This window comes from Balaenoptera ricei, chromosome 12 (assembly GCF_028023285.1).
Source record: "Balaenoptera ricei isolate mBalRic1 chromosome 12, mBalRic1.hap2, whole genome shotgun sequence".
Lineage (NCBI taxonomy): Eukaryota > Metazoa > Chordata > Mammalia > Artiodactyla > Balaenopteridae > Balaenoptera > Balaenoptera ricei.
The window spans coordinates 2,911,533-2,927,040 of record NC_082650.1 but is presented as its reverse complement, the minus strand read 5'-3'; the positions used below and the strand labels follow the sequence as shown (position 1 = coordinate 2,927,040).

Below are 15,508 nucleotides of genomic sequence, written 5' to 3'. Positions count from 1 at the left end.
TTTTAGAGACAACGTTATATGTGGTAATTTAAAAATCTGGAAATGTATTTTTACCGACCCAAATTTGGGTCCACTTGCCCACACGGTAAAGCCAATCCACTGACCCCGGGCTGTGGGGAAGGAAAGTGCAGCGTTTACTGCACGCGCCAAGCAAGGAGTCCAGACAGCTTGTGCTCAAAACACCCGAACTCCCTGATGCGTTTCAGGAAAGCATTTTCAAAGGCCAGCTGAGGGAGCAGGGGGTCCCAGGGTGTGTGATCAGCTCGTGCAGAGTTCTCTGATTGGTTGATGGTGAGGTCACAGGGCGGGGTCACAGGAGTTCACATGATCAATCCTTAGGTGCCAGTAGGGCTGGGGGCTACATGCCCATGGTCGTCAAGTAGTTCATTTCTTCCATTTGGTGGCGGCTTTAGCATCTGTAAAACAACTCAGGAAAGGTGCATCAGATACTATGATCTGGGTACTTCAGAACGGAGCTGACGCAGAGGACCTGGGGGAGGGGCCTGTCCCAGGAAGGCCCCATCGGGTCCTGCTCGGTTACAGGATCATTGGGCTTTCAGAGTAATTACATTTTGCATCAACCCAGTCCTTGTGTTTTCATGTTTTAGCTGTGCAGCTGTTGTTACTGTAAATGTGAACTCCTGTTCATCGTTAACATGTTTACGTATTTACATTGCTGGCACTGTTCTCTACTAATACACCCCCAATGCTCAGGTGTGATGCCCTGAGGACACCCTGAAGGGAGCGGGCACTGCTCTCACAGTGTAGACCAAAGAGCTGCCACATTTTTTCTTTCACCTTTATTGGAGTATAGTTGACAGACAGTGTTGACCACCACATTCTGTGACGACACACTTCAGATGTCTCCACAAGACAGAGCTCTTTATAAGTTCCCAGGAAGAGCACCGAGCTTGCCCAGGCCCTGGCGTCAGTGCTCCCAGGAGGGCTCCTGTCCAGTCCCCATGACAACGAAGTTTTCATACTGCTTGGTCAGTCTGCTTGATGAGGTTTTCACTTATAAATGGAACGCCCACTTGTTTTAAGTGTCCTTTTTGCTAATGAGACACTGGTCATTTTAAAGCAACCAAGAACCTTTACAAAATCTTGTTCCAGAATACAGCTTTTCCTGTTGGTGTCGATGCTGTAGGAAATTAGGGGTCAGATTCCAGCCGTGGAATACTACGCACCCTGCCCCACCTTTTCTCATTGTTCACTTGGAATCCTTGCCTTTGTCCTTGCCAGTACTCGGGACACTGTGCTCAGAGAAAGAGGACAGCTGGGGGCTTCCCGAGACCCCATCAGGGAGCTGCCAGGGTACAAGATCCGTGTCCTCTGTCTGGGCCCCTCAGGACCCTCTCTGATGTGGGCCGTCCACCTTGCGGCTCCCGCGGGACCCCTTCCCCGCACACCTGCCCGTGCACACACCCTGCTCATCCGTGTTCATTCAGAGCATTAGTGACCTTGCTGGCCTCTGCCCGGATTTCCTCACCAGGTGTGAGAGCAGCTCAGGGAAGCAGACTGCTGACTGACGTTATCAGGGCCTCTCCTGCTCCCATCTCTGCAGCCTCTCTCCCGGGCCTGGGGCAGCATCTCTCCCGGGCCCTGGGGCGGCATCTCCGTTTCCAGCCCGGCTGACACCCGCCGGCTACCCCTGCTCCTCACTTAGCACTAGAGACAGGTAGGTAGGACGAGTTTCCCAAGGTGAAAAGGGAAGCGGAAGATCCAAAACCACAAAAACTAACAGTGGTGACTCCGGACAGACGGGACGGGAAGAAAGGCACGAGCCTGCGGTGGCTCCTTTATATGCATCTGTATAGTTTGAATTTCTTACAAGTTGTATTACTTGTATGACAGATTAAGCAGGACGCACGGTTTTAACTGAATTAAACCCATCTCGGCTCTTGTCGCCAGCTCCTTTCAACCACCCTCAACTCCAGGGAGCTGTGGCGGCATGAGCCCGAGGGAGGGAGGACGGCCTGCTCCCGGCTCTCCGCCCCCAGCCCCGGGTGGAGGGGCAGCCGTGTGTCAGGAGGCCCCACCAGGCACTCCCGTGTCCCCCGTGTGGAAGCAGCACCGGTCCAGCTTCACAGGGCTGCGTGTGGCTCAAAGCACATTTCCGAAAGCCTTTGAAGGAACAGAAAAGTGACAGAAACTGTTCAGAGGGAACAGGCTGGCTGAGGTGGTGCTGGGGGTGCAGACCCTGCCGACGCCAGCTCTACACCTGCCGCCGTCATCCATGATTGCCGGAAGACAGGAAATCGTGCTCACGTCCACGGTGAAGGTTGAAAACCTCCAACTAACTGCGCGACGTGACCTGAGGCGCGAGGACTGTGCCCTCAGGACGCGCTCGGTCCTCTGGTCCCACTCCTCGGAGCAGCTCCACCCGTGCCCTGCAGAGCTGGCTCCCTGCCCAGAGGTCAGCCTCCCCTCCCAGCGCCCAGCGCGGCTGGCCACCAGGCCGTCGACACGTGCTGTGGGCCTGCAAGCCCCACGGCTTCCCTGGAAACAGCACAGATGTTAGCTGACCTGCCTCAGGGGGAAACTCAAGCCCAGGACACTTCCGGACAGCCTGCAGTCAGCTAGTTCGGGGCAGTTTTTTTTGTTTTTTTTTTTTTAATTGATTGATTGATTGATTGATTGCTGTGTTGGGTCTTCGTTTCTGTGCGAGGGCTTTCTCTAGTTGCGGCAAGCGGGGGCCACTCTTCTTCACGGCACGCGGGCCTCTCACTGTCGCGGCCTCTCTTGTTGCGGAGCACAGGCTCCAGACGCGCAGGCTCAGTAGTTGTGGCTCACGGGCCCAGTTGCTCCGCGGCACGTGGGATCTTCCCAGACCAGGGCTCGAACCCGTGTCCCCTGCATTAGCAGGCAGATTGTCAACCACTGTGCCACCAGGGAAGCCCCAGGGGCAGCTTTTAGGTGCAGTGCTTGGGTGCCTTTTCTAATGTTTGCCCATTGAAAGAGCGCATTATGAAGAGCTGGGAATGTGGATGCTTTCCCGAAACTGGCCCCCAGCTTGTCACTTCCCCAGCCGTCTTAATCATTTTCAAGGAGTTCCACTTTTCACCTGTAATTGACCTTTCAGGGATATAGTTCTTCAGTTTCTTAACAAACATAACAAGGTAATTAATCATGCTCATTTGACAAACACTTAAATCATTTATTGCCATTAATTTACAGCATTTCAATATACACACTGCATGGAAATACAAATACCTTTTCAAACACTGGCAATGTGATTTTAGGTATGTGGCCAGCAGTCAGCTGTCTCATTCATGGTCATTAAACGAAAGGTCACGATTTCTGAGTACTTAAATGCTGATGGTTACAAATTTTGTTCTCTTCAGTTTTTCATTAAGTAAATTCTAACAGATAATATACATATTACTGCAGATAAAACCATCATTGGGAAGTATTAAATTGATTGCATATTTGAGCTACTCTTTCTGAAGAGAAGTAAAATATTCAGTACTTGTAAGGCAGCAGAGAGTAGGTTTAGGAACTCCCTGCTATTTCTAGAAAAATAGTCTGGTTAGTAACGATAGCATTCCGCATATTTTTCTTAGCAAGACTGTTCATTATGATGAAACCTGTGACTGAGCAGCCGCGGCTGGCAATGCCATCCCTTCAAAATGCCGGCTCTTCATTTTCCATTGTTATGCTGAGGCCTTTTTAGACATCCTGGGAAGAAGCACAAAGGCAAATTCAAAGAGAAACAAAACTTCACCGCCAGCCTCGAAGGCCCTGGAGGGCTTTAAGAAGACACCTTTACGTTAACATGTATTTCAAGTCACGATGTCATAAGAACAGTAATACCCTATTTCATGCTAATTTTCATGTTTAATAAGTGAATTCTCATTGCACTGTCTCAACGGCGCGGTCCCTGTTTTAAATTCTCAGCGTATTTCTGCTCTGCAGCGAGTCTCCCCAGCCACACACAGTCACGCCCCGCCCCAGCTCCTCAGAACACAAAGGGTCAGTGGGGTCTACTTACTCGTGCCGGAGCAGCCGTCCGCCCTGGATGAGCTGGGCTACTTCGTTTGTGGCGTGGCAGGCGAACAGAAGCCAGTTCCGAGGCTGCACCTTGTAGGCGAATCTCATGAACGTCAGGGAGTAACAGCAGAGGGCTGCCGGGGACACGCGAGACAGTGACTTAGGGCCTCCCGCTGAGGGCTGACAGGGCTCAGCTGCCTCGAAAACAGAACCTCTTCTGCTAAGACCTTTACAGATGATGCAACTTATTGCTTAAATGCTTCCCTGAATGGGAAACTCATCAGATGGTTTGCTCCACTGTTAGGTATTCTGTTACTTATTACTTAAACAGGTAAAGAACATAATGTCAGTGAGCTGACATCAGTTCTAACCTCCTTTTCTGTCCCCTCGAGTGGTTTATAGTCCCTTATCTGACAGAACTGCTATTTAATCCCCTCAACAAGTTTTATGTTCAAATATCAGGATTTCAAGTAAACTTAAAGATCCTTTTTCCAAATAAAGTTCAAGAGGACAACGCTCTTTAACTAGGGGCACTAAATCTGAAAGGCAAACAGGACCTTAATAAATACTTCCAACTACAGTAACCCTTTTTCTCCCTTACCACGAGGAGTAACACCCATCAATGACGTCAGGCGCTTTACATTACTTTCTAATAGTGACTTTAGTGTCTGGTGCTACAAACTTGAAATGTAAGCAGGAGCTGTATTATGCTATAATTTTATATATAAAGATCCTCCCAATTTTTCAAATCTGCATCCTTACCAAATGTCATCCGCCCACTGATAATCTCCGGAGACTTCTTCATGTCATTGATGGCGGCAATGGGAAGACCCCAGTTGGCTACTGGGCCCCAAAAGTGCTGTTAAAAAATGAGGAGAGAAAGAAGAGGAAAAGTCAAGACGGAGCGGTGAAGAGCTACAACTTCTCTTAAACAGTAACGTGAAATGTGCGGTTAACTGGGGAAGGTTACCATGCAGGCATTCAGTTGTGCAAGTATGTGCCTAAGAATCAGCAGTTCTCACAAGGTGAGAGCCCCAAACCAGAAGGGATCAGGCACTCTACCAAGGTCCCTACCAACTTCCAGATCACAACTAAGTAATCTCAGACTGTCCCGTTTTGAGAATTTTCAAATGAGATTAACTTCTTACACAAGTCACTCGTGCTACAACCTAAACCTGGTACAACCATTCTCTGTAATGTAACGTTTAAATCTATCAAACTTTTTTCAAATTTTCATTAAGATATTTGTCAACATCTCTTAAAATGCAGACCCTAAGTTGGATACTTTTTCTGAAGAGAGTAACTTAATAAGGGAAGAAACTGCTTTTCAGCTCATATGAGCTATATGAAGATCAGAGAACCTAAAAATCTACACTCAGAGCCCCCGATAATGAGAAGTTAAACTGAACATTAATTTTGAAGGAACAGGAACAGCCTATATTTAAGAAGTGGATCAGGAGTTTCTCATGTGCGACCACGGCCGCCCCAGGCACCAAAATTAAGTTGTCCACGTTGAACAGCAGCAACATCCAATTTAATTTAACTTCTGAGGTTGAAGTGAGTCCAGGGGCTTTTCCCATTAAATTAAAAATTGTTTTATTTATGTACAATTTGCAAGTAATGCTTTAAAATATGAAGGAGGGAATTCCCTGGAGGTCCAATGGTTAGGACTTGGCACTTTCACTGCCATGGCCCGGGTTCCACCCCTGGCTGGGGAACTAAGATCCCGAAAGCCGTGCAGCACGGCCAAAAATAAAGTGAAAAACAAAAAATAAAATAAAATTTGAAGGAAACCACACACTGTTGGGTAAAGACCCTTTTCAGTTATCAGAACATTAAGCAGTGCTTTATTTCTGCCTATCAGAGCATTTAAGATAAACTCAGGCTGCAAAATACCTTTCTAGACCTGCACTTCTAATACTGACCAACAGTCATTAAAATCCAAAAACTTTGTAAGAATGAGAAACAAGGAAATGCAAGAAAAATAAATGAGAATTACCTTTGTCATGATCTAAGAATATTCTGAAACGTTTACGTAACGTGGTTAATGTAAGCATGAGGCCTCTGCCTTAAATAGCTATAAAACTGTCAGAGCTGTTCTACTGCCAGCATGGTGAGTACTGCAGAATCTCACATCTGAGTTATGGACGCTGTAACTCAGGCACAGTTGGTATAAAGAATCTTTGAGGTTCTGGGGTGGCTATTTAGTCCTCCTGCTTTCAGACTGGATTTTGTCTCAGCTACTCATTGCTGAAACTTTCATGTTTCTTGTACCTGGATGAAGCCTGGTCATTTTCCTCCTTCCTCATCCTCCAGACCTCTGGCGATGGAGTATCTAGCCCTCCTCACCTACCTGCTTGTTTCCATTCCTGTCCTTTCCTTTGTGTCCCTTCACTTTCAACTCTCTATTACTCCAGGGATGTTCGTCTCCTCCTTTTTTTGACCACGTCAGTCTATCCCCATCGCTTGGCTGTTTAATCACTTTCCACTGCTCTGCTCTACTCTGCACGGTGGCCCCCAGGTCCACGCATTACGCACACACTCAGGGCTGCCCTGAGGGGCTCAGCCATGCCAGGCGTCTGCGCTCACAGCTGCGGCCAAGTAGTAAGAGGCCGCGGCATAAATCTGAAACCTGAGGCAGCCCGGGGGACTTCTGGTCACAAGACAGTATTCAAAGTTTTACTGTGGTGAGCGTAGGGCTATATGAAGCAGAGTTCTGCAAGTTAAGGGCTATATATACACTTGTGATTATAAGCATTGCGATATACTTAAGAGATATTTCGTAAAAAGAACGTAAAAGGTAAAGATAATTTCAACACTAGTTACTAAAATATCTAACCACAGAAAGTTAATAATACATCTTTTCTATCGAGTACAAGATTCTAGTTCTCACTTCCCTTTTCTGGAATACATGTGTGGTCCGCGCTCTGTCAGATATTCACCAGTCAAGGCACTGGTCCTGCAGAGGAGTTAGTGCCCAGAGTGGAACCGGAGGACCGAGGGGTCACCGGAGGCGCCCTTGGCCCGGGACCCACAAGGGCGTGGCACGATGGCTATCTCCTGTCCATACTCTGTTACTGCAGAAAGTCTGCAGAAGCCTGATATGAAGAAGCGACAGGTTCTTACCGTGCTGTTTTGTGAGGCGTCACCGAGGTTCAGACAGGAGAGACATGCGGGGAAAACAAAAAGATCAGATGCTTTGAAAGGTTTCCGTTACGTCAGCCTCATACATGCGTCCAAGTTCAGTAACAGAACGACAACACTAGCAGCACGTACTCTTCTTTTGTCTTGAGAAGATCCAGTGATATTTCTAACAATGACTTTGACCTAATGAGAGTAAACCTTAATTTTATGAAACGCTACCTTAATCCTCAGAGTGAGGCTATCCAACAGGAATATGATGCAAGTCACGAACGGGAGTCACATGAAATTTAAAAATTTCTAGAAGTCATGTTAACAAAAGTGAAAACCAACAGGAGTTAATTTTATTATTTATTCCAACATTTCTAAATATTTTAATTTGAACATGTAATCAATAAGAACCTACTGACGAGGTATTTTACATTCTTTTTCGGCACTGAGTCTCCGAGATCCGGCGGGTGCCGACGCTGCCCCACACCTCGGCTTGGACTGGCCACCCTCCACGAGCTCCCCTGCCACCTGGGGCTTGTGGCTCTCAGACTGGACAGCACGGGCTTACAGGGGGCATTTCTTTGAAAACGGCAAGTTGGAGAGAAGCACAAGGCTGCAGAATTCTACCAGCAACGGACTTTCCATTTTTACTTACTAACAGGCTCTCACCAGAATGTCAGCTCCCAAAAATAGGCGTGTAATTCCATATTCTGTTCACAGCTGAAACTCTGGCCCAAGTGGTGCCCAGAATTCACAAGGCACTCAAAAAATGTTTGCTGAATGAACGAAGAGGAAAATCTTCTAATGTTAAGTGAATTGTTTTCCTGAATGTTAAAATTAATACCATTCAGAAATACGTCGAACTACTTTTACTTCTGAGATGGCAATTCTTCTTTTCAGGATATAGCTTAATTGTTCTGATAAGGCAAACTCTTAAAAGTGTAGCTCCTGAAAGAATTACTGAAATAAAACGATAAAATCCTCTATACACACTGTCACGTCCAAACAACTCCCCTAGTTGTTTTGATGCAGGGGTCGAGGAGGCTCTAATTTCCAGCATGAGAGTATTTGCTGATGATGCTAATAATATACTTCAAATAGGTTCTACTATGAAATACGAACAGCCTAGAGAGAGTCCGTCTTTCAATGTTAAGTGCATTGTTTTAATAGATTATGTTTCAACTGTGGTAACAAATTACGTTGCCAAGACTGTATTTCCCAGCAAGTCCAGGCGGAGCACAGAGTCTGGACGGCCGAGAGGGTGATTCCCTTATCAGGTCAGAGGGCAGGATCCAGTCATTTATGGACTATTCACCTGTGGTGTCACTCTCCTTTGTTCAGGATTTGAACACAGGCCTTTTATTTATCTATAAATTATCAACGGCACATTTTTTTCCTACAAAAATATTTTAAAAGATGTAGTTCTTAAAATCTAAATTGTCAACTCGGAGATAATTTAGTTTTCAATTCAGGACTCTTTCCTTGAGTTGTACAATAGTTCAAATTCTACCCTATTTTACAAAAGGCAGATTATAAAGGAATGTGAAGGAGGAATTAACTTCTGCCGTCATACCCTGCTCAATCCAAAAGTCCTATGTGAAAGTGACCACAAAAATAATGTTGATCACATCACTTTAATAGTGGTTTAATGACTATAAGCCAATCTGAGAATAAATTTATTCTAAACATCCCTGGGAAATACAAAATGCCACAACTCAACATTCCTTAATTCTATGTCAGAACTGTCCAAAACATGCATCAACTACTCAGTCAAAAAATCTGAACAGCATATTTGTGCAGAGCCAAACTAGAAAAGAAAAGCTTCCTAGTATGTATTAGTTTCTGTTCCAAAGAAAGATAAACTTATAAGCAACACAAACTGCAGTTGGGGGACAATAATGTTACAACTGTGTGGAGGGGCTTCCCTGGTGGTGCGGTGGTTGAGAATCTGCCTGCCAATGCAGGGGACACGGGTTCGAGCCCTGGTCTGGGAAGATCCCACATGCCACGGAGCAACTAGGCCCGTGAGCCACAACTACTGAGCCTGCGCGTCTGGAGCCTGTGCTCCGCAACAAGAGAGGCCGCGACAGTGAGAGGCCCGCGCACCGCGATGAAGAGTGGCCCCCGCTTGCCGCAACTAGAGAAAGCCCTCGCGCAGAAACGAAGACCCAGCACAGCCAGAAATAAATAAATAAATAAATAAATATTAAAAAAAAAAAAAAAAACTGTGTGGAAAATACCCTTGACTTTCTCTTTATTTGGTATGTTGCCTGTATTTTATTTCAGTGAAGGTTAAAACAAGCTCAAAATGCGTAAGGGTTTTCTCGGTTCACTTACGACCTTGAATTCCTGTGGAGGAAACACCGGTCTCCCACGTTAGGAACGACGATGGAGGTGGCAAAGGAGGATGAGTTCACCCCGCATAAACTTCATCCTCTTTTTCTCCTGAATTTGGAATCTGTTTGCTTGGCTCCAGGTTCCTTCTAAGCTCATTTTTATTTTCTTAATGTCTTCTCGGCATTGCCAATCTGTTTCTTCCTTTCCTAAAACTACTGACAGTAACTGTTCGCTTTCTCCGAAAGTGCTGTGAGTAATTCAGGTAATTTATAACTTGCTTCCACAGTACTAAAAGGATCTAAGCGACAGCCTAGCAGAGTCTGTTTATAGCACCACTGAGAGCGGGGTAAGACTTGGAGATATTCTAACTGCAATTCTCTTACAGGCTGAAAATGCTCACCACCATTTCATTTATGCTCACCAACTTTTACCTGATTTTCTATTTCTAGTTCAAGTTAAAATGAGAGAGAGTTTTAACAATCAGAATGTGTGATATTCAACTGTATTTAGATGGTCAAAACTAAACTGGACGGCAGAGAAGAGATCGCTGTGGCCAGTTGTGCTTCAACACTTTCAGCCTCAGTAACTTTCTGAAGGTCATTTACAGGCAGGGAAGTAAGGCCGGGGCGGGTATGCAAGCAGCATGGCAGAGAAGGGAGGCAGACACAGGAAAAGTAGGTGCAAAGAAAGTACCTGAAACCTTCTTTTCAAAACCATTTTTGTGCATAACTATTTCCCTTTAAATCTTAACCGACTTTCCTGTTTTGGCTTCACAGGTTTGGCGTCCAGAGGGTCTCAACTTTTCCGCTCGGTTTGGATCTCAGTTTTTCCATATGGCAAGTGAAGTGTTGGACTATCTGATGTCTGAGGTCCATTCCAGCTCTAACATCCTATAACTTGTGAAAGATTCCCTGTTTTCCACTGCAACTTCTCACTTGGGTAGTAAATATAAATTCTTAAAGCTCTCCTGGAAACTTAGAAGTTAAAATAACTTAGAATAGATAACCTTATTAACTGGAGAATATTCACTGCAAACAGCCGGCTCACTTGGGATTTACAAGAGCGTGCTGACTGATTAACTGACTCTCAAATACTCGTGATCTAGGTTCTACTTAAGAAAACATTCTTTGCACATATATCCAAATACATATGTGCACGTATACATCCGTTCACTTCTCTGAGGGAGGGGAGTAAATCTCTAGGATAAATACACACAGACCTTGACTGATTCAGTCACTAGAACATACATCTTACCTCAAAACTTAGCTGCTCATTCTAATTTATTTTTCTTAACCAAAATTCAGGAGGGAGAAGAAGAGAAGAAGAGCAAAAAAGAGAGAGCTGTCTGCTTTTACTCCACCAATAACGTATGTGAGGAAATAGTTTATTTAAAAAAAACAAAACAAAAGGATAACAGAGATGCAGGAAGTTCTTGATTCAAGATTTTCATTAAAATAGGTAAGAAGAAATCAGTGAAAGGAAAGATGGAAGGCATCAAAAGGAGAGTACCAGGAACCCAGGGATTAAACGTGGAATATTGATAACAATAAAAATAGAACATTTACTTTTGTAATATACACAGCACTACGCTGTGTCGTCAAACAGCTACCAAAGCACAAAACACTAAGCAGTTTGTCCAAGACTACACAGCTGGAAAGCAAAAAGGCTGGGATTCAAACCCATCACTCAAACTCATCACCTAGGTGTAATAATACTGCCATCACATCCAACAAAAACTGTCAATAATTACTTAATATTTTAATACTAAGACCCAATTTCAATGCCCCAGTTGTCCCAGTAATGCCTTTTATAGCTGTTTTTTCCCATATCAGATCCAATCAAAGTCCACACACTGCCTTTGGTTAGAGCCTGTTCTTTTAACTCCTGTTCCTCGATGAAAAAAAAAAATCAACATTTTAAAATACACTTGGAACTTCACTTTAGTAAGAAAGACATTTCAGTCTTATCCATAAAATGTAGTTGACAGGAGGTTATAATCTATGTAAAGTATGACTTTAAATTTTTGCTAAAAATTTCAACTACGTTGTTAATAAAATGACTTTTAAAATTCTAGAGCAGTTTTAGTTTGGAAAACCTCTACACCCCTTTGGCAGGCTGTAAAAAGAACGCTAGAGAGCTTGAGTTGTTCAGGAGTGCAAATGATTGATGAGGTGAGAAGGCACAGGGCCCCGTTTCTCATTGGAAGAGAATATGAAATTGTCTTCTTATGGCTTTATTTATTTGCAAAAGCAAAGCAGGGGCTGTGAGCAAGAAGATTAGAAGAACAAACAGGGGAAATGTTCCTCTAATAAATGCTGGGAAGAAGCGATTCTCTTTCTGGAGAAAAAGCTAATAAAAGAGCTTCTGCTGAGCGTTTTGATATCAGCCCAATCACTCAACCACTGCTCTGCAGGCTGGCATGAAATCCCACTGCTGCCAAGAGCAGCAGGGAAAACAAGGCCAGTCGGACATCTCACTTCATCTGTTCAGTCCACAGAAGTATTTCCAAGTCAAAATCACAGAGCTTTACGCCTCATGAAACTGAGCGGGACCCTACAGGGCCTTCCTGAGTACAAAAGCCCCTCTGTGTCCCCAGTTTCTTGTTGTAGAAAAAGGCTTTAGTCTTCCAGGCCTTCCCCAAGTTCCCAAGGGCGGACTCAAGCAGTTGCTAATGCGGGAAGTGAGGGAACGCAGGAAGAAGGGAAAGCAGTTAAGCAAGAGAAGTAATGACAGCTTAAACAACAGTTCAGCGATCAGACAGAGTCCTAGTTCCTCCTGAAGGGAGATACATGTCAATCTAACACATATCTTTGAGTTGTTCTGCAGGAACTAAGGCTCCCACCCAGGCGGAGGATGGTCACTGCATTCCCACCGCAAGAAGTAGCCTTCAGACTAGCTGGAAACAGAAGTTGACATTAAGATTCCCCAAACATCACCCTGTTACCTCACCACCTACCGGTCAGAAGAAAGTCCACAAGCTGATCACGCACCCTGCAACCCTCACTCCTAACGTGTCTTTAAAAGCCCCTCCCTGAAAGCCATCTGGGAGTTCGCGTCTCTTGAGCATGAGCTGCCCCTTCTCCTTGGTTGGCAGGCGCCCTGCAGTAAACGCTGTACTTCCCTTCCCCACAACCAGTGTCAGGAGACTGGCTTTGCTGTGTGTCGGGTGCACAGACTCAAGTTCCGTTCAGTAACACTCACACTTAAGATTTTAACTTTTCCCGTAACAGTACACTTTTTTAAATGTTTCTGCTGCAAAAATAGCAAGATATAATAGAAATATGTAGTGATTTGGGGTTTCCAAGTATTTTCACGTCCCTCATCCGGTTTAATTTTCTCAACAACCCAACCAGATAGGCACTGTCATTAAACCCATTTCACAGACAGGGCAACAAAAGTCCACTGGGATTGACTGCTGGGGATCCCTTGGCTAGAAGTCATTCTTCGGAATCCTAGCTGGGTGTCCTAGCAGGCAGCACTTGCCTGGACACTGCAATTCTCTTTTTTTCCTCATTTAGTCAGAGCTGAATACAATTAAAGCAATACTAGAGAAGGCATGTAAACATTAAAGCTACATGAACTTAATCTTTGAAAAAAGGTTAGACCATATATCAAAGTATTCAATTGAAATACCTGGCTCACAGACACCTGTCTAGTAAAAAAACCATAAATTTAGAAAAGCAGGGCTAACTCTCTTCCTTGAAAATACATATATTTTACAAATTCTTCCTGTGTAATAAAACATTAGGTAATCATCAGCATATTTCTAATATGGATAAGACTTTATTCTTAATTATATCATACAGTTTTATCCTTAGCTGTACTTAACTATTAGGAAGGCTCATACAAAGGAGAAACATGAGTAAAAACCTAAGGTAATATGTGAAGTCATAGAGAAACTTAACTGCAGGGACTAAGAACACAGCCTCCCATGACTACTTTCCTCAGATTTCCCCAGCACATTAATCTCGTAAATACTCTGCTCCACAGTACTAAACATCTATCCTAATTAATTATGGTCCTATGCAAGTACACAAAGTTCATTTTTGGAAAGTCAAGAGTGAAGCTTCTGTTTCCAAATTTACCACGTGGCAGACAATTATTTTTCTTACCCTACTGCCCTTTAAAATTACAAGCAAACAGTATTTGCAATAAAATTCAGAATTTAAAAAAATTAATCCTGCTTTTTTTTTTTACTGGTAAAATGAAGCTGCTTTCATACTGTACCCTATGGATAGTTATTTCTCCTCAGCTGTCATCACTTTACCTCTTTACTACACTAACCTGTTAAAAAATACTGCAGCCCTACACTTACCTGGGTTTAAAAAATCACACAAAGAAAAACTAAAATGTATACACCTAAATAAACTATATAAAACGGTTTTAAAGTTATATTAAATACATGAAATAAAAAGCAGGCATCTCAAGATTACAAGCGAAAATAAAATACAGAAAGTGGGACTTCCCTGGAGATCCAGTGGTTAGGACTAGCGCTTCCAATGCAGGGGGCGAGTGGTCCCTGGGTGTGGGCGGGGCGGGGGGGGGATTAGGATCCCGCCTGCCGAGCGGCGAAGCCAAAAAATAAAATATACGAAGTGTCTTTAGGCTTTTCATCCCGCCGATGCCCTTTCTTTCTAATTGGAAATGAACACTTAATGGAAAGCAGAATATTAAAAAGTATGCCCTTGGTTGGCAGAATATTCGTATGTTAGATTTGATTCCGTCCCACGCTTGACGCCCTGAAGTTGCGAAATCCGAAGGGCGAGGTCGACCCGGCGGGCTCAGTGCCCTTGTCGCGGAAAAGGAGCACCTGCGGCTCACCTTCCACCGAGCGATGCCGGGACGCGCCCTCCCAGCCCGCGCCCGGGGCAGGTCCGCCGCACACCTGGGCGCACACCTGCCGAGCAGGTGCAGCGAGCCGGAGCCCCGGCCCCACTCGCCGGACCGGGCCCGCTCTCGGCGCCCGCCCGCGCCGGGGTGGGGGTCCCCCCGCCAGGGCTCCGGCCCGCCCCGCTGCCCCACTGTCCGGAGCCCCCTGCGCCACTACCCCGGGACCCCGCCCGGCTGCCTGGACTCCCGCCCCGCGGCCGGGAGCCCCAACCCCTCTGTCCGCAACCCCCCGCCCCGCCGCCCCGGAATCCCCGCCCCGCTGCGCGGAGCCCACCCCGCTGCCCGCACCCTCGCGGCCCCTCGTCCCGGCGGCGTCGGCTCCGCAACCCGAAGCCCTCGGGGGCTCCGGCCCCGGGGACTCGTCACCTCATGAGGTAGTCCCGGAAGTCCTTGCTCCGGACATAGTCCGCCGCCTTCCGCACCAGCGCGCCCGCCATGGCCGTGCCGGACACCAGGCCGCCCGCGATGCCCTCGGCGCCGTTTCTCGGAGCCCAATGACACCCGGCGGAGCGGACAGCGCAGACACCGCACCCGCCCGCCGGCGTGCCTCACGACAGCTCGGCCCCACCTTACGGTCGCGGCCCGCCGCCTGGCTTTGGGCCAATGGGAGGGCGCAGGGCGGGAGGCGGCGGCACGGATTGGCTCACGCTCATCGCACACCTCCTCCCCGCCCCTCGGCAGCGCGTGGGGGCGAGGCCTGCTGCCGTAAAACGGCCGGGGCCCGGCGGCGATTGGCTGGCGGTTGCTAGGCACCCGCGCTGGCGCGCTCCGGGCGGGTAGATGACTGTCCGAGGGCGCGCGGGAGTGTCTCAGCCGCCCGCATCTCGTGGGCCTTTGCAACGTCCGCGAGCCCCCGCGGCCGCCCGGGCCCGCAGGCTCCGGACCGGAGGTGGGCGCCGGGAGGAGCGCAGCAGGGGCGCGCGGGCTGCGTCCCCAGTTGCCGCTACACGTGCCGGAGAGCAGGTCCTCTAGCTCGGGACCAGCGCGGGAACCGCAGCGCCACGTGTGGGGCGCACCGCGTGGAGAGGGAGACGTGGGAGGTTCCGGCTGTTCAGGGCTTTGTTTTGTTTTTGTTTATTGTAAATGTTTTACACTGGCCAAAACTGTAGACGGCTGAGTCATGTAAAATGCCCCGATGAGAGCATGGGGGCAGAGACCC

General features: G+C 46.8%; 1 protein-coding gene across 2 annotated transcripts; it reads right to left on the bottom strand.

The window, feature by feature from the left end:
• Positions 1-3,136: 3,136 nt before the first annotated feature.
• Positions 3,137-14,924, bottom strand: MPC1 (mitochondrial pyruvate carrier 1). 2 transcript variants are annotated; one of them, XM_059940848.1, is made up of 5 exons: positions 14,716-14,924; positions 13,448-13,451; positions 4,753-4,849; positions 3,992-4,124; positions 3,137-3,678 (listed from the first exon to the last, which is right to left on the bottom strand). In XM_059940848.1, the coding sequence occupies exons 1-5, from the start codon at positions 14,784-14,786 to the stop codon at positions 3,654-3,656; spliced, it is 330 nt and encodes a 109-aa protein (XP_059796831.1). In that variant the 5' UTR covers positions 14,787-14,924; the 3' UTR covers positions 3,137-3,653. The 2 variants fall into 2 exon arrangements, with proteins under 2 accessions (XP_059796831.1, XP_059796830.1); XM_059940847.1 differs by lacking the exon at positions 13,448-13,451 and adding an exon at positions 7,117-7,317 and having other exon boundaries at positions 14,716-14,921.
• Between the last annotated feature and the right edge of the window lie 584 nt (positions 14,925-15,508).

Coding starts and splice junctions, on each gene's coding strand:
- MPC1 (XM_059940848.1), bottom strand. CDS start 14,786: ATGGCGGGCGCGCTGGTGCGGAAGGCGGCGGACTATGTCCGGAGCAAG. Junction 4,125..4,752: donor CAGTGGGCGGATGACATTTG/GTAAGGATGCAG, acceptor TGTCCCCGGCAG/CCCTCTGCTGTTACTCCCTG. Junction 3,679..3,991: donor GGACGGCTGCTCCGGCACGA/GTAAGTAGACCC, acceptor GCTTCTTCCCAG/GATGTCTAAAAAGGCCTCAG.